General features: G+C 38.4%; 1 protein-coding gene, 1 long non-coding RNA gene and 16 other non-coding genes across 19 annotated transcripts; 17 read left to right on the top strand and 1 right to left on the bottom strand.

Annotated features, from left to right (window-relative positions):
* The first annotated feature begins 3,134 nt into the window (after positions 1-3,134).
* LOC116927471 (protein vav) lies at positions 3,135-8,507 on the top strand. Of its 2 annotated transcripts, XM_032934513.2 has the most exons (17): positions 3,135-3,634; positions 3,732-3,907; positions 3,982-4,059; positions 4,265-4,358; positions 4,522-4,698; positions 4,763-4,963; positions 5,077-5,196; positions 5,353-5,469; positions 5,539-5,706; positions 6,769-6,789; positions 6,922-7,127; positions 7,192-7,309; positions 7,403-7,563; positions 7,637-7,750; positions 7,814-7,960; positions 8,050-8,230; positions 8,289-8,507. In XM_032934513.2, the coding sequence occupies exons 1-17, from the start codon at positions 3,416-3,418 to the stop codon at positions 8,340-8,342; spliced, it is 2,352 nt and encodes a 783-aa protein (XP_032790404.2). In that variant the 5' UTR covers positions 3,135-3,415; the 3' UTR covers positions 8,343-8,507. The 2 variants fall into 2 exon arrangements, with proteins under 2 accessions (XP_032790404.2, XP_032790405.2); XM_032934514.2 differs by lacking the exon at positions 6,769-6,789.
* On the bottom strand, positions 6,892-10,984 carry LOC116927478. Its single transcript, XR_004396644.2, has 3 exons — positions 10,540-10,984; positions 10,457-10,478; positions 6,892-8,546 (listed from the first exon to the last, which is right to left on the bottom strand). It is a non-coding gene; the product is annotated as an uncharacterized LOC116927478 (long non-coding RNA).
* Positions 10,985-13,950: 2,966 nt separating this feature from the next.
* LOC123474828 lies at positions 13,951-14,056 on the top strand. Its single transcript, XR_006649951.1, has one exon. It is a non-coding gene; the product is annotated as a U6 spliceosomal RNA (small nuclear RNA).
* Positions 14,057-14,127: 71 nt separating this feature from the next.
* On the top strand, positions 14,128-14,210 carry Trnat-ugu. The gene is given in 2 exon segments: positions 14,128-14,163; positions 14,175-14,210. It is a non-coding gene; the product is annotated as a tRNA-Thr (tRNA).
* Positions 14,211-14,323: 113 nt separating this feature from the next.
* On the top strand, positions 14,324-14,407 carry Trnal-cag. Its single transcript has one exon. It is a non-coding gene; the product is annotated as a tRNA-Leu (tRNA).
* A 95-nt stretch (positions 14,408-14,502) lies between these two features.
* On the top strand, positions 14,503-14,584 carry Trnas-aga. Its single transcript has one exon. It is a non-coding gene; the product is annotated as a tRNA-Ser (tRNA).
* Positions 14,585-15,285: 701 nt separating this feature from the next.
* LOC123474827 lies at positions 15,286-15,391 on the top strand. Its single transcript, XR_006649950.1, has one exon. It is a non-coding gene; the product is annotated as a U6 spliceosomal RNA (small nuclear RNA).
* Positions 15,392-15,462: 71 nt separating this feature from the next.
* On the top strand, positions 15,463-15,545 carry Trnat-ugu. Its single transcript is given in 2 exon segments — positions 15,463-15,498; positions 15,510-15,545. It is a non-coding gene; the product is annotated as a tRNA-Thr (tRNA).
* A 113-nt stretch (positions 15,546-15,658) lies between these two features.
* Trnal-cag lies at positions 15,659-15,742 on the top strand. The gene has a single exon. It is a non-coding gene; the product is annotated as a tRNA-Leu (tRNA).
* Positions 15,743-15,837: 95 nt separating this feature from the next.
* On the top strand, positions 15,838-15,919 carry Trnas-aga. The gene has a single exon. It is a non-coding gene; the product is annotated as a tRNA-Ser (tRNA).
* Positions 15,920-16,620: 701 nt separating this feature from the next.
* On the top strand, positions 16,621-16,726 carry LOC123474826. The gene has a single exon (XR_006649949.1). It is a non-coding gene; the product is annotated as a U6 spliceosomal RNA (small nuclear RNA).
* Positions 16,727-16,797: 71 nt separating this feature from the next.
* Positions 16,798-16,880, top strand: Trnat-ugu. The gene is given in 2 exon segments: positions 16,798-16,833; positions 16,845-16,880. It is a non-coding gene; the product is annotated as a tRNA-Thr (tRNA).
* Positions 16,881-16,993: 113 nt separating this feature from the next.
* Trnal-cag lies at positions 16,994-17,077 on the top strand. Its single transcript has one exon. It is a non-coding gene; the product is annotated as a tRNA-Leu (tRNA).
* Positions 17,078-17,172: 95 nt separating this feature from the next.
* On the top strand, positions 17,173-17,254 carry Trnas-aga. The gene has a single exon. It is a non-coding gene; the product is annotated as a tRNA-Ser (tRNA).
* Positions 17,255-17,955: 701 nt separating this feature from the next.
* LOC123474825 lies at positions 17,956-18,061 on the top strand. Its single transcript, XR_006649948.1, has one exon. It is a non-coding gene; the product is annotated as a U6 spliceosomal RNA (small nuclear RNA).
* Positions 18,062-18,132: 71 nt separating this feature from the next.
* On the top strand, positions 18,133-18,215 carry Trnat-ugu. Its single transcript is given in 2 exon segments — positions 18,133-18,168; positions 18,180-18,215. It is a non-coding gene; the product is annotated as a tRNA-Thr (tRNA).
* Positions 18,216-18,328: 113 nt separating this feature from the next.
* Trnal-cag lies at positions 18,329-18,412 on the top strand. Its single transcript has one exon. It is a non-coding gene; the product is annotated as a tRNA-Leu (tRNA).
* A 95-nt stretch (positions 18,413-18,507) lies between these two features.
* On the top strand, positions 18,508-18,589 carry Trnas-aga. The gene has a single exon. It is a non-coding gene; the product is annotated as a tRNA-Ser (tRNA).
* Positions 18,590-19,225: the final 636 nt, after the last annotated feature.

The following is a 19,225-nucleotide window of genomic DNA, read 5'->3' as shown; positions in this document are numbered from 1 at the left end:
ACGACGAAGGAACTTAAAACGTTCAAAAACCTCAATACGTCGGGGCTCAAAGTGGGCAGTGAACTTGTCTAACACTGGTTCAATTTTACGGGCATCGCCGGCCGGAGTGAACCCAAAAGTGTCATAAGTTTTTAAGCCCTCACTTCCAAGAAGAGTGATAAGGGCGCCCACCATCTGTTCTTCATCCACGTTGGGACCACTGCGCGTGGCCACCATATACCACGTGAAATGTCTACGCCAAATTCCCCATTGGGCTGCCAAATCACTGGCACTAAAAGAAAAAGGTTCAGGAGTTCTTAACGAAGACGACATTTCAACAAAATGGCCCAACACGTAAGGATGCACGAGATAGAGATAAATGCAGTTCAAAATTGCTCACAGACCACGTGGTTACGAATCAACACCGGCGAGCTGTAAGAGCACACTTCTGACACATGTTATAACGACAAGTGTGTGTCTAAGACTGTCTGTATTGGGCTCTGCATAGCGGGGATACACCACTCTCTAGTTGGCGTGGCATCTAGCGGTCAGGACTAAGTACTACAACAGTAAGCTTTTTCAGAAAAAAAATTATTTTGAACAATTTTCTCTACTTAAAAAACATGCCAAGAGAGGCAAAGGCTTCTGCGTTTTGCCTCTCTTGGCATGTTTTTTACATTTTCCAAAGTTGAGAAAAGTGTTCAAAATCATTTTTTTCTGAAAAAGCTTACATGAGAGATTCGTCCCACCAAGTCATCTATGATGTTGCATGCGACGGACTTGTTTTGCCAAAAATTTGTTGCGACGAACATCGCATGGACATGGTCCCTTATTTAATGTTTGAATATATAGAAATCCGATTTCATATTGAAGTGAAACGTTTAAAAATGAGGTTAGCCAGAAATTAAAAGAAGAGCAGTATAAGCTGCGCAAACTGTCTAAGATGGTCAATTAATGTGTATTAATGTATATTAAGGCGTGTAAAACGAAGAAGAATTGATTCAGGTTTCCTTTTTTTTTGTAGTAGATTTTTTTATTTTTAATCCAAGTGACTACTTTCCCCATTGTTGACAACGTTTTGGAGGGAATGTTATGACTGATCCGGGTAGTCAGCGCCCCTAGCGAGTGCCCCAAAATTTGTCCTCAGAAATAGCAGACGAACAGCCCAAAACAGGCCTAGCAGATGACAGTTCGGGAACCTCTAATGTTAGACCATGCCACAGGCGTCCGGTAGAATTTCCATCGGTAAATCGTAGTTTGGATGAGCTAGCACTGGAGCTGAAGTGCTACTTTTAGAGCGTTGAAGCTACTAACTTGATCCGTTTCCCAAATAAATGGAATGTCTTTCTTTGTTAGCGATGTGAGGGACGTGCGATGGCGGTGAAATTCTGGATGTGACGTCGGTAATAGAAGCACAAGCCCAGGAATCTTTGCACTCGTTTGACTTTGTTTGATGTTGAATGACCTACTGCTGGAGATGGAAAATTTTCCCCCGCCTCTAGCTTTTCAGGATCCCGATTAACATCTTCATTGTGAACGACGTGATCTAATCCTTTTAATGTATTCTTAGCAAATGAACACTTTGACCATTTTAGTTTCAGGTTGACTTTTGCAAGGCAATCGCACTGATTGGAGTCGTTTCAAATGTCGTTCGAACGTTGCTGAGTAGACGATGACGTTATTCAGGTACACCAAGCATGTTGTCCATCGAAGTCCGGCTTTAATAATATCTATTGCCCGCTTAAATGTACCAGGGTCATTAGTTAATCAAAACGGAAGAGCACGGAACTGATAGAATCCATCCGCAGTTACGAAAGCTGTTTTCGGTCTATCCTTGCAGACAGGCACTTGGTGTTATGGGGATTAGAGATCCATACTGGAGAATATTGTAGCCCCCTCCAGGCGGCTCAATGTATCAGCTACACGAGGCAGTTGATAAGAATCCTTTACGATCACTGCATTAAATTTGTGATAATCGACACAAAAACTCCAAGTTCCATCTTTCTTCTTTACTAGGATCACAGAGGAAGATTAAGGGCTGTCAGATTGTTCAATTATTCCCTGACCTAACATTCCTTCCACCTGCTCTTGGATCACGGCTTGTTCCTTCCAGGCACTCTTCTAAGAAAGCTGGTGAATTGGAGGGTTAACTCCAGTGTTAATGTCATTCTCCACCAACGAACAGTGCCCCAAATCATATTCACTAAATACGAAACAATTGATGAAACTCTTGTTTATTTTTAACACCTCGTTGTGTCGTCATAGCCCTTGTTTTTCCTCTGATTAGTTGTTCCCAGGTAACGTGTCACCGCCCAAGGCCTACTTAATGCTTAAGGCCTGTAAACTCGAATGCCTGCTATGGCGGTGACGCGTTACCTGGCAACAGTTAATCAGAGGAAAAACAAGGGCTACGACGACACCACCTGGCGCTCGCTACTGCTACTGCTTCGAAAGCCTAAATACAAGATTAAGCAAAAACAGGGTTTCCTTGTATTTTTTAATTAAGAGTATCTTAGAATCCTTAACTTTTAGTTAAAGAATTCCAGTAAGTGTTAAAAATCACCTCCTTGAAAGAGATTTATGTCCACTAAGTAATATTTTATCATTACATTTCACCATTACCAATAATATCTGCATCGGTATTGGGATGGTGGTTAAGGACTCCGTCTAGAGATTTATGAATATGAGTAAGTCGATTCAAGTCTGTTTTATGTTATGTTATCAATGTGAGTAAAATTTTAAAAATTTATAATTGTATCTCTAAGTGAAAATGTTTAATCCGTTTCTAGATTTTTTGCCTAAATGATTAATTCAATTACAAGAACAAGAAAAAAAATTTGTCATTACCATGATAATAAAACTTATATTTTTTTAACATACTACTTTTTTCTTTTAAACAACTCAATTGCCATATTGCTGTCAAACTAGCACACTTTTCATTTCAAAAACTGGATTTCCTTTTGTTTTATCTTTATTCATGTGTTTATGTAACTATAACAAGTGTTAAAGTTTTTGGGGGTGTTTTTCAACGAGGCTATAACTACGAGCGCCAGATGGTGTCATCGTAACCCTTGTTTTTTTGTCTAATTGGCTCTTACTAGGGAACGCCTACCCGCCATAGGAGGTATTTGAGTTTACAGGCCTTAAGCATTAAGTAGGCCTTGCTTTACTCTATGTTATCAATTGTGAAGTTAATGGTTTGGGGTTTAGTATGGGCATCAAAATATGACGGATAAACTGTATTCGGATAATCTCTAGCTATTCACCTGCTGTCCATTAGTGATCATATAATGGAAGTTGTATTTCATGCTGCATCATTTATTTGACTAGGTTCTCCGAAAAAAATTATTTATCGGGCTTACGATAAAGCCGTGCACTTCCACACTTGGGCTTTTCCCAAGTTTTTCATGTTTCATTGTCAGCTGCTTTACATGATATGGCTGGAATCTTGCAGCGTGTTCCGTTGTGGAGAGAGTGTGTTGATTGGCTCGACAGACTTAAAATCCTGAGGAGCGATCAGTTTCCTCCAAATTCAGAACTGATCCATTTTGGTCAATGCATCCGGGATGGATTCATTTTGTGTTATCTTATTACTAAACTTGACCCTAATGCCCTGGATTTTCATGATGTTTGTCAACGAACACAAATGTCTCAAGTAAGCTGCTCAGTTATATTCTCTGTTTTGGTTTACTTGTAAATGAGTCATTTTTTAAAACTAAATATCTTACCACAAATATTTGTCTTTGTAACAGTATATGAGCTTGAGGAATATTCGGTTGTTCCTACGAGCATGTAGGAATAAGTTTGATCTTGGTGAATCGGATTTGTTTGAGCCTGCTATGCTGTTTGATTACACAGACTTTGGTAAAGTTTTAAAAACCTTGTCAAAGCTTTCTAAATGCCCCAAAGTTGCCCAAAAAGGAATTGAGTGAGTTCTAATTTAATTTCCATAATTTTCCTCTTATATAAATCAAAACCTTTTGTTTATTTACATGACAATAGAGGATTTCCATCTGTTGAGAGTCGTCATCAAGTAGAAGACGAAGAAATTTATAGGAGGCTGGAGGACATTGATCAGCAGTGAGTTTATATTCTAACATTTATGAAATTAGTGCTGTTGAGATGAATCCATCATTAGAGAAACAGTTTCCACTTTCCATTTCTCCTCTATTTTAATTTGTGTTGTATTTTTCTTGGAATTCTTTTATTTTATTTTACCGTGTAAAAAATATGGTGTGTGGCTTGCAAGTAACATCTAAAATAACAAAAATTTCAATTTTTTTAGAGAGGATCAGTATTGTGAATATAATTATGCTCTTTCTGGTGAAAATATCTATGAAGAACTGTGCTCGGTTGGTGAACACAGCAAAAATCTTCAGGTCAGTGCTTGCTGAAATTTATCTATGATCCCATCTCAGTAATGCTAGGAATGTTTGATGCCAAACAGTTTTATTCATAATAGTTTTTTTTTATTTTACTCTTCTGCTCTTCAAGCAATGCATATCAGTAAATACTTAGTTGTCATTAAATAATGTTTTTTAGTCTCATTTTCCATCTCAACAATCTCCAATGGTTAAAAGGGAATATTGCATCAGGGAACTTGTGGAATCTGAGAAAAGATACATTGAAGCCCTTGATATGATTAAAACCAACTTCAAAGTACCACTTTCAACTGTACTTAGAGAAGATGAAAAGAAATCAATTTTTTATGGCATAGAGGTATTTTACAAGTGGTGTATTAATTGTCAAGAAGTTAAACAAATGTCTAATTTTTATTTGCAAGGAATTGTATGAAATACATACAGGTTTACATAGTGATCTGGTGAAAGCCTGCACTACTAATAACATTAAGCTACACATGGTTTTTCTCAACTGGAAAGACAAATTTTTAATATATGGTAGCATCTGTTCAAACCTTTCCAGTGCACGCCGTACCATAAAATCAGCCATCTGCAGAAGTAGAGATGTAGCCGAAAAAATTGAGGTAAGGAATGTATCCCTCACTTCCTCTATGTTTCTCCTTTTTTTGTTTAGATTTCCTTAATAGCAGGAAAGAAAGGTGATAAAAACTTTTTTTTCTTTGCACTTTTATTGCAGCGGTGTCAACGGGAAGCCAGTGAAGTAGCTTTAAATTTGGAAGATTTAATTACACTTCCCATGCAACGGTTGCTCAAATATCCATTATTATTGGGCAATATCAGCAAACATACGGACAAGGTAGTAATTAGTGATGTGAACTGTTCTTTTTTTATGAGTACTAGGGCCTGAATGTTGTTTTATGCATGTTTCTTTTATTGAATTGCACGAATGTGCCAACATGTTACGTTTTGTACCAATTCTATACGTACATGACTCTTTTGTTCCTGTGTATAGTCGCTTGAGGAGCACCATGAAGTTCAGTCGGCCTACGAGGCGATGGTTGACATAGCTGACTACACTAACGAATCTACTCGAGATCACGAAATGCGTCAAATTATTAAAGATGTCCAGGTAAATGCTTTCCTTTCGGTTCACAATTTTTCAAACGATGTTTTACTCTAATTAAAACTATAATACCAGGCAAGTATTTCTAATTGGAATATAATGGAAAACTGCGATTTGATAGAGTACGGTAGACTGATAAAGGATGGTGAACTGAAAATGCGGTCGCACGAGGAGTCGCGGAATGCCAAAACCCGCTACGTCTTTCTATTCAATCGCGGAGTCATCTTTTGCAAAGCCACTCGCGTAATTTCTTTTTTTTTTTTCTTTTTGTTTTATTTATCGATCCTCAACCATTTTCATTTATGTACAGTGGCTACCTAAAGTATCGGAACGCGAGAGAACCTTATGGAAAAGGCGATTTTTTTGGGCTTCTTAAATTCAGTTTTTTTGTCGGTAAGCGACCAATTTTTTTATTAGGTGATTTTTTAAAGATTTTTCAATGGTGGGAAGGGGTGTTTAATCCGAGCTATATCGGAACAAGCCTTATGGAAATGTGGTTTACGACCTATTATTAGTGAACTATTTGTAAAAAAACGAAAAGATGCAAAAAAAAACATACGCTAGTTCTACAACATCATTTTTAAATTTTTTCATTTAAATTTAACCCAATGAATTTCAATTTGAAAATCCAATTTATCAATTTATCCTTTTCCCCCTTTCTTTCCCCCAGCAGAGTTTTCGCGTTTTCATATTCCGGGTGTATTCTCCCCATTGGTTTGGGAGAAAATGGTGATGTTTTTCTCCCAACCCAATGGGGAGAAAAGCGACAAATCTGCTGGGGGAGAAAGAAAGGGGAAAAAAGGAAAAATTGATAAATTGATTTTCAAATTGAAATTCATTGGGTTAAATTTAAATGAAAAATTGAAAATGATGTATTGTAGAACTAGCGTAGTTCTATTTTTTGCATCTTTTCCGTAGTTTTATTACAAATAGTTCACTAATAATAGGTCGTAAAAGTAGCCACATTTCCATAAGGCTCTCTGCGTGTTCCGATACTTAGGCTCGGATTAAAAACCCCTCCCAACATTGAAAAAATCTAAAAAAATCACCTAATACTGACCTATAACTCCCTATAAAAAAATTGGTCGCTTTCCGACGAATGCGCTGTATTTAGAAGCGCCGAGAAAATCGTCTTTTCCCATAAGGTTCTCTCGCGCGTTCCGATACTTTAGGTAGCCACTGTACGTTATCAGAATATTATAAGCTTATTTATTATAAGTTAAGTACGAACTTATGTGATTATCTAACACTTTTTTTATCCAATGCATTTTCACAATGTGGTCATCTTTCACCAAACTTAACTAGATGGTGGATAAATTATTGGGGGTAAATCATCTTCTATCACATTTTCTCCCTAACGCACTATATCAATCGTTAACTTACCGATTAGCTTGTGCGAAATAGCTTTTACATTGATCCAATCGATGATTTTTTTTTTTTTTTTATTATTTAATCTAGGGAGACCAGTATTCATTCAAATTATTCTTATCACTTGAAAAATTCAAGTTGGAGTACCACCCAGCTAGTAGAAATCAAAATGGGAAAGAAGCCCGCTGGAGCCACCAATGGCTTCTAGTTGACAATCAAAATAAAACCGCTTACACCTTGTATGCGAAATCGGCGGAAGCAAAGAATAAATGGATAGGAGCCTTTAGTGAAACTTTGTCAGTAACTATTCGAAACGGTAAAAAGGATTTTAGTGTGTTTAACTGGTACAATACTTTCCAGGGAAAAATTAAATCCCCCTGAATCGTGGGGAACAGACCACAGCTATGAGCTCTACACCTTTCCAAATTCAACTTCGTGCCACCGATGCAGAAAGCTGCTAAAAGGATCTTTTTTCCAGGTTAAATATCTGAATCATAGAATATTAATAATGCGTATCAAAAAGGTTTTTAGTACTATTCACGATTATCTAATGACTATTCAATTTAATTAGGGATATAAATGTAACAAATGCAATGTAGCTGTTCATAGAGAGTGCCTCACGTTGATGACTAAAAGCTGCGGCGTTCCTATTCCTCCACCACGCCCCAGACCTGTTGGACCTAAGTTTTCTTCTCTTGCTTTACATCCTATGGAACTGGATCGATATCCTTGGTTTATTTGTTATAAGTAATTTTGTGTATATACTCTCACGAATCTTTTTTTATGTCGCCATACAAAAATCAAGGTTTGCTGGGGAAATGACACGCTCGGCAGCTGAAGCAGTGTTAAGAAACACACCTCTCGGGACATACCTATTACGCTTTAAATCCAACGATAACACATACGCATTAAGCTTGAGGTATTCCAATTCCGAATTTCCGAAATAATCGTATCACATTTCTTATTATTATAATATTCTTAGGACAGGGGAGGAAGTTAAACACATGAAAGTTGTCCGCACTTCTGATGGTGGTGGACGATATTTTCTCTCGGAAAGTTTTCTTTTTCGTTCAGTAGTGGAACTAATCAATCGATATGAACACAATAGCCTACGTGAATCTTTCAAAGGGTAGAAACCAATTATGCATTTGTTTTGGTTTGGCTGAGATATTGCATTGTATGCAAACTAAAACGGTGTACTTCATTTTTAACGTTTAGGTTGGATGCTTATTTAAAAGTACCTTGGAAACATTTGTTTGCCACTGCCCAAGTCATTAAAGATTATTTCCCCGAAGACGTTGACCTTAACCAGTTGTCGATATCTAAAGGACAACATCTTATCGTGGTGAGCAAGGAAGGAGACGAAAACGGATGGTGGAAAGGAAGATTTAATGACCATGTAAGTGCTATTTTAGTTTTGTATGTGAGATGTTTTATCTGATTTCTTTTTGGTTAAGGATGGTTATTTCCCGAAGGATTTTGTAAAAGAAGACAACTTTTATGGTGCATGAAGTGGTTAATCGAGTTGACCGCCAATAGTTCTGCTCATGTGATATATACTCGTCTTGTATCAAAAAATGATATCGCGGTCCATGTCCGCTTGTTCATTTAATTCGGGGATCCAGCTAGCAGATTTGTTCATTTTGAACCTACGCTAATAAAAGTTTTTCAATTTTCGTTTGAAAAAACTGGAAATTCTAAACGCCACTGGAAGTCTGAAATTGTCAAAAATGCTTGAGTTAAAAAAAAAAAAAAAAAAATTTATTTTACGTGTGTATCTTCCGATAGTAATTGGGTCTCAGGTAATCGGGGCTGAGCCCTAATGACAATCCAGCCTGGTCTCCCTTAAAGCCTCGCTTACACTAGAGGTTTTTTAAGCTTTTAAGCTTTTAATTTTAAGAAGTTAAGGTCTTAAGCTTTTAAGTTTCTGGCTTACACTAATAATTTTTGAAAGTTTAACAGCTTAATAATTCAAAAGCTTAATATCTTAAATATCAAACTGGTTTGATATTTGAGCTTTTAAGTTATTAAACTTTTAGGAAAGTTTAAGCTCTAGCCAATAGGAATATTCGGCTAGTGCGTACTTCTTCGTAAATTTTTTTGCACTGGTGCCACCACAAAGGTTATTATATTTGTAGTTTTATTTCGGATGTCTTTTACGAATAAGATATTTCTTTTTAAGTAGAGTTACCGCAAATAAAAGAGCTGTGAATCCAACAACACATTTCGTTTCCACTGGTACACGTAAAAATCGTAGTTATCCATTTTGATGACGCTCAACATCAACACAAAAATAGCACTTCGTCTGCTTATATTTATTTGCGTTTGCACGAAAACTAACTCCGCCTTCTTTTAAAAAAAAGTCACTTGACAGTGTAAGTTGAAAAATTAAAAACTTAGCTTAACTTCTTAAGAACTTAAAAGATTAAGGAACTAAAAACTTAAGAAGAACCTCTAGTGTAAGCGAGGCTTAACGTCAAAAACAGTTTTGACTTGCATGCCAAGCCAATCAGAGGGCCAGAAATCGTCACGTGACCGTTGCCTGTCAAAACTGTTTTTGACGTCAAAACTGCTTATGGCTTCATGGCGGAAAGGCCGTTTAAGGCCGTTTTCCTTGTTTTTTTCAGTGCTTTCACGCTATATCGTTCACGAGGGAGGAAATGAATGTAACTTTTTGTACGACATACAGGTAAACGGTGTCTCGCGCCGTGTGGCGCTTTGACCGTGCTCGGAAGGGGCTGCGTTAACATCGCCCCCGGAGGGGGCCCCCGACGTTAAACGCAAGCTCCCCTCCCTCGTGAACGCTAAAGCGAGAAAGCACAGAAAAAAACAAGAAAAACGGACTTCTGACCATGAAGTTATAGGCAGTCTTGACGTCAAAAACAGATTGGACAGGCAACGGTCACGTGACGTTTTCTGGCCCTCTGATTGGCTTGGCAAGCAAGTCAAAACTGTTTTTGACATTCTAGGGAGACCATGTTATGACAATCTTATAGAGTAGTAAAACATCTTAGGTTGCACGTTCTCCACAAATGCGAAAATCTCCTTTGTGTCAAAGTTGGTCTGCTGCTGCTGCAGAGTCTTATGGAGAAACCCACTTCTTCACGTTAAAAATAAGTTTTCATAACTATAGTTAAGATTTTCCCCTTTTCTCTAGCAGTGGGTACCTTTTCTTTTCATTTCCCAAATTTTTTTTCTAGCTCCAGTTCTATCTGGTTTATTTTTATTTAACTATTGTTTGTGAATGGTTTGTTGCTCATCCCCTTGTAGCAGACGAATTTCTGGCAGCAAACGAAATTCTTCGGCTAACAGAGACGAGCCACTTACAAACAATAATAAAATAAAAATGAACTAGATAGAACTGGTGCTAGAAAAAAAAAGGGAAATGAAATCATGAATAGGGTACCCACTGCTAGGAAGAAAAGAGGGAAATCTAAATTATAGTTATGAAAACTTAATATTTAACGTGAAGAAGATGGTTTCTCCATCAGACGCTGCAGCCGCAGCAGACCAACTAGGACACAAATGAGATTTTGCACATTTGTGGAAAACACGCAGGATGTTTTACTGCTCTATTGTCGTTTAAAACTACATTTGCAATCACATTGTTTGTGTGGGCTCTCACCTAAGGCTTGGGAAGGTGAGACCTAACAATAAATAGATTTTTATTATTTATGTGATTGGAAATATAGTTTTACTTTAAGATACCTTGGCCTTCATCAATACAACTTGGGTTGTGAGAGCAATTGCCATGAACTCTCTAACCCAGCCATCTCTAACAGCCAGCTGTGATTCAGAAGAAATGCCCTTGTATGCATCAAGGGCCTCCAAGTGGTTTTGATGACTTTTGGTTTCGACCAAATAGATGAATATGTCTGGGGGAGAAATTTTAGGAACAACTGGGCAACAATCTAATCCGTGTTCTCACATAGAATTGGGAATTGAATAGAAGCAGTCACTATTTAACAATTTTAACTTATCTAACTAACGAGTTTTTCCATCACTTACGAGTACATTTGCATAGTAGGTACACGGCATAGTTTGACACTAACACAAAAACAAAACGATGAACAACGTGAAACGAAACACAAACTTATTCAGCGAAACTTTTTAATTTATTCATATTTTGCACAATAACAAAATAAAGTCATAGCAGACATAATCGGCCGTCAAATGCTGCGTTGCGTGATCAAATCAAATGCGAAAAATGATGTCGAACAGGTGGAACAGCCCTATACAAGTTAACAATTCGTCGTGAATTTGTTCAACTAAATGCAAACGTGATTTTAAAAAAGGGCTGAAAAGAAACAGGTTTAAAAAATGGTTTTTTATTGGCGTAGAGCGTACAATGCTTATCGGGGTGATATGCTCTCAAAAAAGCATAGAACATGGTTCTTATTGCTCTAAATAAAATGCAAAATCCAATGGCATTTCAAATAATGGTTTCGCTAAATCGTTTTGCTACTTAGGCTGCCTTTAGGTGATATTTAAGCGCTTAACAGCCAATTGCATGGGGGCTGTTTCGCAGTGTTCCGCGTTTTAGTCGCTGGTCGTTTCGCTTTCGCGTTTATGGATGCCCGAATTTCTACTGCAGACGATCCCCTAAACAGTGTATCCATCTATGGATAAGATATCTAGTTTTACTTCATTAATATGTCCCGACATTTTAAGCCGACTTATTGTATATTCGGCTTAGAATTTTGACTTGGAATTCAATTAAATTTAACCTATTACAACCCAAATGAGGACCTAATTCTGAATAAATATTAGTTTTGAACTGAATTAATCAATTTTTGGATGAAGGGGCAGAGCAAACACTTGGAATCATAAAAAACCCCAAAACTAAGTTTCAAAAAGGGCAGCACTTTGTGTTTTTTTTTAAACAGACGGATTAACGAGAAAACCAACCACTTAATCGAAATCAACGTTCAATTTGGATTATTGAAGAAGAAGAAGAAGAAGAAGAAGAAGAAGAAGAAGAAGAAGAAGAAGAAGAAGAAGAAGAAGAAGAAGAAGAAGAAGAAGAAGAAGAAGAAGAAGAAGAAGAAGAAGAAGAAGAAGAAGAAGAAGAAGAAGAAGAAGAAGAAGAAGAAGAAGAAGAAGAAGAAGAAGAAGAAGAAGAAGAAGAAGAAGAAGAAGAAGAAGAAGAAGAAGAAGAAGAAGAAGAAGAAGAAGAAGAAGAAGAAGAAGAAGAAGAAGAAGAAGAAGAAGAAGAAGAAGAAGAAGAAGAAGAAGAAGAAGAAGAAGAAGAAGAAGAAGAAGAAGAAGAAGAAGAAGAAGAAGAAGAAGAAGAAGAAGAAGAAGAAGAAGAAGAAGAAGAAGAAGAAGAAGAAGAAGAAGAAGAAGAAGAAGAAGAAGAAGAAGAAGAAGAAGAAGAAGAAGAAGAAGAAGAAGAAGAAGAAGAAGAAGAAGAAGAAGAAGAAGAAGAAGAAGAAGAAGAAGAAGAAGAAGAAGAAGAAGAAGAAGAAGAAGAAGAAGAAGAAGAAGAAGAAGAAGAAGAAGAAGAAGAAGAAGAAGAAGAAGAAGAAGAAGAAGAAGAAGAAGAAGAAGAAGAAGAAGAAGAAGAAGAAGAAGAAGAAGAAGAAGAAGAAGAAGAAGAAGAAGAAGAAGAAGAAGAAGAAGAAGAAGAAGAAGAAGAAGAAGAAGAAGAAGAAGAAGAAGAAGAAGAAGAAGAAGAAGAAGAAGAAGAAGAAGAAGAAGAAGAAGAAGAAGAAGAAGAAGAAGAAGAAGAAGAAGAAGAAGAAGAAGAAGAAGAAGAAGAAGAAGAAGAAGAAGAAGAAGAAGAAGAAGAAGAAGAAGAAGAAGAAGAAGAAGAAGAAGAAGAAGAAGAAGAAGAAGAAGAAGAAGAAGAAGAAGAAGAAGAAGAAGAAGAAGAAGAAGAAGAAGAAGAAGAAGAAGAAGAAGAAGAAGAAGAAGAAGAAGAAGAAGAAGAAGAAGAAGAAGAAGAAGAAGAAGAAGAAGAAGAAGAAGAAGAAGAAGAAGAAGAAGAAGAAGAAGAAGAAGAAGAAGAAGAAGAAGAAGAAGAAGAAGAAGAAGAAGAAGAAGAAGAAGAAGAAGAAGAAGAAGAAGAAGAAGAAGAAGAAGAAGAAGAAGAAGAAGAAGAAGAAGAAGAAGAAGAAGAAGAAGAAGAAGAAGAAGAAGAAGAAGAAGAAGAAGAAGAAGAAGAAGAAGAAGAAGAAGAAGAAGAAGAAGAAGAAGAAGAAGAAGAAGAAGAAGAAGAAGAAGAAGAAGAAGAAGAAGAAGAAGAAGAAGAAGAAGAAGAAGAAGAAGAAGAAGAAGAAGAAGAAGAAGAAGAAGAAGAAGAAGAAGAAGAAGAAGAAGAAGAAGAAGAAGAAGAAGAAGAAGAAGAAGAAGAAGAAGAAGAAGAAGAAGAAGAAGAAGAAGAAGAAGAAGAAGAAGAAGAAGAAGAAGAAGAAGAAGAAGAAGAAGAAGAAGAAGAAGAAGAAGAAGAAGAAGAAGAAGAAGAAGAAGAAGAAGAAGAAGAAGAAGAAGAAGAAGAAGAAGAAGAAGAAGAAGAAGAAGAAGAAGAAGAAGAAGAAGAAGAAGAAGAAGAAGAAGAAGAAGAAGAAGAAGAAGAAGAAGAAGAAGAAGAAGAAGAAGAAGAAGAAGAAGAAGAAGAAGAAGAAGAAGAAGAAGAAGAAGAAGAAGAAGAAGAAGAAGAAGAAGAAGAAGAAGAAGAAGAAGAAGAAGAAGAAGAAGAAGAAGAAGAAGAAGAAGAAGAAGAAGAAGAAGAAGAAGAAGAAGAAGAAGAAGAAGAAGAAGAAGAAGAAGAACGACCGTAATTGTGCACCAGAATGAGAAACGTGCTCGCTGGTAAAAAAAAGAGAGCATAGATTCACGATTGTTATACGCCATGGATTGAGCAGAAGCTCCTGGACGTTAGCTGCACTAATTCAATACATCGTTGAATACTCTTTCGTCAAGTCGGCCCAAGAGCACTGCGCATGGGGGACACACAAAAGCAAATATCTGAATACAGTTCATTTTAGGAAATCTGACAGCTGACTGACTATCACTATTCAATAGATCATTTCCACGTACAAACAACGTTAAGCTGCAGCAACGGATTGGACTTGAAAAATAAGAGGTACAAAAGCTTTGGTCGGCATTATTGTTACTGTATTCCACACGGAATACATATACTAAAATTGGAACGATACAGAGAAGATTAGCATGGCCCCTGCGCAAGGATGACACGCAAAATCGTGAAGCGTTCCACATTTTTGGCCATGTTCATTAAGTAAACCAAAACCCGTCTAATACGGATAGCTATGTCTTTGCGAGTTGATCCTATCAGCCTTCTTAGCTCAGTGGCAGAGCACTAGTCTTGTAAACACCTGGCTAACTAGGGGTCATGAGTTCAATTCTCATAGAGGGCACAATGCACTGAAGACATTTATATAATTGTTAACATACGCGTAGCCACAAAATCATGATCACAATGTAAGTGAAATACAGGGGACCACTCCCCAAAATTATTCAAAGGCATTCAGTCAGGATGGCCGAGCGGTCCAAGGCGCTGCGTTCAGGTCGCAGTCCAGTTCTCTGGGCGAGGGTTCGAATCCCTCTTCTGACACACACGTAAAAGATTTATATCAAAACCAATTGAAGTAGATCAGCTGTTAATGAGTTATAGCGGGTTTTCATCAATTGTTCTGACATTAACTAACAGCAGATGTGGCCGAGTGGTTAAGGCGACTGACTAGAAATCAGTTTCCCTTCGGGAGCGTAGGTTCGAATCCTACCATCTGCGTTGCGGTGGGTAGCACGCGTAACGATAAGAAAACTAGGAAATTGCGCTGCTTACTATTACAGTTACTATACGTGAGAATTGAATGAGATTTTTGTTAATACTTACTGAAGTTTGCTCAGTTGTCACGCACACCATTTCTATTGATAGTACTCAACTGAATCTAAAGATTCATGTCCCTTCGATAGCTCAGTTGGTAGAGCGGTGGACTGTAGCATTGTACAAAGATATCCATAGGTCACTGGTTCAACTCCGGTTCGAAGGACTGTACACTTGATTTCTTTTCTGTTTGTTTTTTTGTCTCTGTTCGTTGCAATGCTTTCAAACAAATCTGGCTTTTTACACCACGTACAAATTCCCCACCGTGATGGTGCACCAGAATGAGAAACGTGCTCGCTGGTAAAAAAAGAGAGCATAGATTCACGATTGTTATACGCCATGGATTGAGCAGAAGCTCCTGGACGTTAGCTGCACTAATTCAATACATCGTTGAATACTCTTTCGTCAAGTCGGCCCAAGAGCACTGCGCATGGGGGACACACAAAAGCAAATATCTGAATACAGTTCATTTTAGGAAATCTGACAGCTGACTGACTATCACTATTCAATAGATCATTTCCACGTACAAACAACGTTAAGCTGCAGCAACGGATTGGACTTGAAAAATAAGAGGTACAAAAGCTTTGGTCGGCATTATTGTTACTGTATTCCACACGGAATACATATACTAAAATTGGAACGATACAGAGAAGATTAGCATGGCCCCTGCGCAAGGATGACACGCAAAATCGTGAAGCGTTCCACATTTTTGGCCATGTTCATTAAGTAAACCAAAACCCGTCTAATACGGATAGCTATGTCTTTGCGAGTTGATCCTATCAGCCTTCTTAGCTCAGTGGCAGAGCACTAGTCTTGTAAACACCTGGCTAACTAGGGGTCATGAGTTCAATTCTCATAGAGGGCACAATGCACTGAAGACATTTATATAATTGTTAACATACGCGTAGCCACAAAATCATGATCACAATGTAAGTGAAATACAGGGGACCACTCCCCAAAATTATTCAAAGGCATTCAGTCAGGATGGCCGAGCGGTCCAAGGCGCTGCGTTCAGGTCGCAGTCCAGTTCTCTGGGCGAGGGTTCGAATCCCTCTTCTGACACACACGTAAAAGATTTATATCAAAACCAATTGAAGTAGATCAGCTGTTAATGAGTTATAGCGGGTTTTCATCAATTGTTCTGACATTAACTAACAGCAGATGTGGCCGAGTGGTTAAGGCGACTGACTAGAAATCAGTTTCCCTTCGGGAGCGTAGGTTCGAATCCTACCATCTGCGTTGCGGTGGGTAGCACGCGTAACGATAAGAAAACTAGGAAATTGCGCTGCTTACTATTACAGTTACTATACGTGAGAATTGAATGAGATTTTTGTTAATACTTACTGAAGTTTGCTCAGTTGTCACGCACACCATTTCTATTGATAGTACTCAACTGAATCTAAAGATTCATGTCCCTTCGATAGCTCAGTTGGTAGAGCGGTGGACTGTAGCATTGTACAAAGATATCCATAGGTCACTGGTTCAACTCCGGTTCGAAGGACTGTACACTTGATTTCTTTTCTGTTTGTTTTTTTGTCTCTGTTCGTTGCAATGCTTTCAAACAAATCTGGCTTTTTACACCACGTACAAATTCCCCACCGTGATGGTGCACCAGAATGAGAAACGTGCTCGCTGGTAAAAAAAGAGAGCATAGATTCACGATTGTTATACGCCATGGATTGAGCAGAAGCTCCTGGACGTTAGCTGCACTAATTCAATACATCGTTGAATACTCTTTCGTCAAGTCGGCCCAAGAGCACTGCGCATGGGGGACACACAAAAGCAAATATCTGAATACAGTTCATTTTAGGAAATCTGACAGCTGACTGACTATCACTATTCAATAGATCATTTCCACGTACAAACAACGTTAAGCTGCAGCAACGGATTGGACTTGAAAAATAAGAGGTACAAAAGCTTTGGTCGGCATTATTGTTACTGTATTCCACACGGAATACATATACTAAAATTGGAACGATACAGAGAAGATTAGCATGGCCCCTGCGCAAGGATGACACGCAAAATCGTGAAGCGTTCCACATTTTTGGCCATGTTCATTAAGTAAACCAAAACCCGTCTAATACGGATAGCTATGTCTTTGCGAGTTGATCCTATCAGCCTTCTTAGCTCAGTGGCAGAGCACTAGTCTTGTAAACACCTGGCTAACTAGGGGTCATGAGTTCAATTCTCATAGAGGGCACAATGCACTGAAGACATTTATATAATTGTTAACATACGCGTAGCCACAAAATCATGATCACAATGTAAGTGAAATACAGGGGACCACTCCCCAAAATTATTCAAAGGCATTCAGTCAGGATGGCCGAGCGGTCCAAGGCGCTGCGTTCAGGTCGCAGTCCAGTTCTCTGGGCGAGGGTTCGAATCCCTCTTCTGACACACACGTAAAAGATTTATATCAAAACCAATTGAAGTAGATCAGCTGTTAATGAGTTATAGCGGGTTTTCATCAATTGTTCTGACATTAACTAACAGCAGATGTGGCCGAGTGGTTAAGGCGACTGACTAGAAATCAGTTTCCCTTCGGGAGCGTAGGTTCGAATCCTACCATCTGCGTTGCGGTGGGTAGCACGCGTAACGATAAGAAAACTAGGAAATTGCGCTGCTTACTATTACAGTTACTATACGTGAGAATTGAATGAGATTTTTGTTAATACTTACTGAAGTTTGCTCAGTTGTCACGCACACCATTTCTATTGATAGTACTCAACTGAATCTAAAGATTCATGTCCCTTCGATAGCTCAGTTGGTAGAGCGGTGGACTGTAGCATTGTACAAAGATATCCATAGGTCACTGGTTCAACTCCGGTTCGAAGGACTGTACACTTGATTTCTTTTCTGTTTGTTTTTTTGTCTCTGTTCGTTGCAATGCTTTCAAACAAATCTGGCTTTTTACACCACGTACAAATTCCCCACCGTGATGGTGCACCAGAATGAGAAACGTGCTCGCTGGTAAAAAAAGAGAGCATAGATTCACGATTGTTATACGCCATGGATTGAGCAGAAGCTCCTGGACGTTAGCTGCACTAATTCAATACATCGTTGAATACTCTTTCGTCAAGTCGGCCCAAGAGCACTGCGCATGGGGGACACACAAAAGCAAATATCTGAATACAGTTCATTTTAGGAAATCTGACAGCTGACTGACTATCACTATTCAATAGATCATTTCCACGTACAAACAACGTTAAGCTGCAGCAACGGATTGGACTTGAAAAATAAGAGGTACAAAAGCTTTGGTCGGCATTATTGTTACTGTATTCCACACGGAATACATATACTAAAATTGGAACGATACAGAGAAGATTAGCATGGCCCCTGCGCAAGGATGACACGCAAAATCGTGAAGCGTTCCACATTTTTGGCCATGTTCATTAAGTAAACCAAAACCCGTCTAATACGGATAGCTATGTCTTTGCGAGTTGATCCTATCAGCCTTCTTAGCTCAGTGGCAGAGCACTAGTCTTGTAAACACCTGGCTAACTAGGGGTCATGAGTTCAATTCTCATAGAGGGCACAATGCACTGAAGACATTTATATAATTGTTAACATACGCGTAGCCACAAAATCATGATCACAATGTAAGTGAAATACAGGGGACCACTCCCCAAAATTATTCAAAGGCATTCAGTCAGGATGGCCGAGCGGTCCAAGGCGCTGCGTTCAGGTCGCAGTCCAGTTCTCTGGGCGAGGGTTCGAATCCCTCTTCTGACACACACGTAAAAGATTTATATCAAAACCAATTGAAGTAGATCAGCTGTTAATGAGTTATAGCGGGTTTTCATCAATTGTTCTGACATTAACTAACAGCAGATGTGGCCGAGTGGTTAAGGCGACTGACTAGAAATCAGTTTCCCTTCGGGAGCGTAGGTTCGAATCCTACCATCTGCGTTGCGGTGGGTAGCACGCGTAACGATAAGAAAACTAGGAAATTGCGCTGCTTACTATTACAGTTACTATACGTGAGAATTGAATGAGATTTTTGTTAATACTTACTGAAGTTTGCTCAGTTGTCACGCACACCATTTCTATTGATAGTACTCAACTGAATCTAAAGATTCATGTCCCTTCGATAGCTCAGTTGGTAGAGCGGTGGACTGTAGCATTGTACAAAGATATCCATAGGTCACTGGTTCAACTCCGGTTCGAAGGACTGTACACTTGATTTCTTTTCTGTTTGTTTTTTTGTCTCTGTTCGTTGCAATGCTTTCAAACAAATCTGGCTTTTTACACCACGTACAAATTCCCCACCGTGATGGTGCACCAGAATGAGAAACGTGCTCGCTGGTAAAAAAAGAGAGCATAGATTCACGATTGTTATACGCCATGGATTGAGCAGAAGTTCCTGGACGTTAGCTGCACTAATTCAATACATCGTTGAATACTCTTTCGTCAAGTCGGCCCAAGAGCACTGCGCATGGGGGACACACAAAAGCAAATATCTGAATACAGTTCATTTTAGGAAATCTGACAGCTGACTGACTATCACTATTCAATAGATCATTTCCACGTACAAACAACGTTAAG

The sequence above is a fragment of the Daphnia magna genome, linkage group LG7 (assembly GCF_020631705.1).
Source record: "Daphnia magna isolate NIES linkage group LG7, ASM2063170v1.1, whole genome shotgun sequence".
NCBI lineage: Eukaryota > Metazoa > Arthropoda > Branchiopoda > Diplostraca > Daphniidae > Daphnia > Daphnia magna.
The sequence above is the reverse complement of the archived record's forward strand: the minus strand, read 5'-3'. Positions and strand labels throughout refer to the sequence as shown.

Bases quoted from the DNA above. Each gene is read 5' to 3' on its own strand.
- LOC116927471 (XM_032934513.2), top strand. From the start codon at position 3,416: ATGGCTGGAATCTTGCAGCGTGTTCCGTTGTGGAGAGAGTGTGTTGAT. The intron at 4,699-4,762 runs GTATTTTACAAG...TTTATTTGCAAG, and splicing joins CAATTTTTTATGGCATAGAG to GAATTGTATGAAATACATAC. The intron at 5,470-5,538 runs GTAAATGCTTTC...CTATAATACCAG, and splicing joins AAATTATTAAAGATGTCCAG to GCAAGTATTTCTAATTGGAA.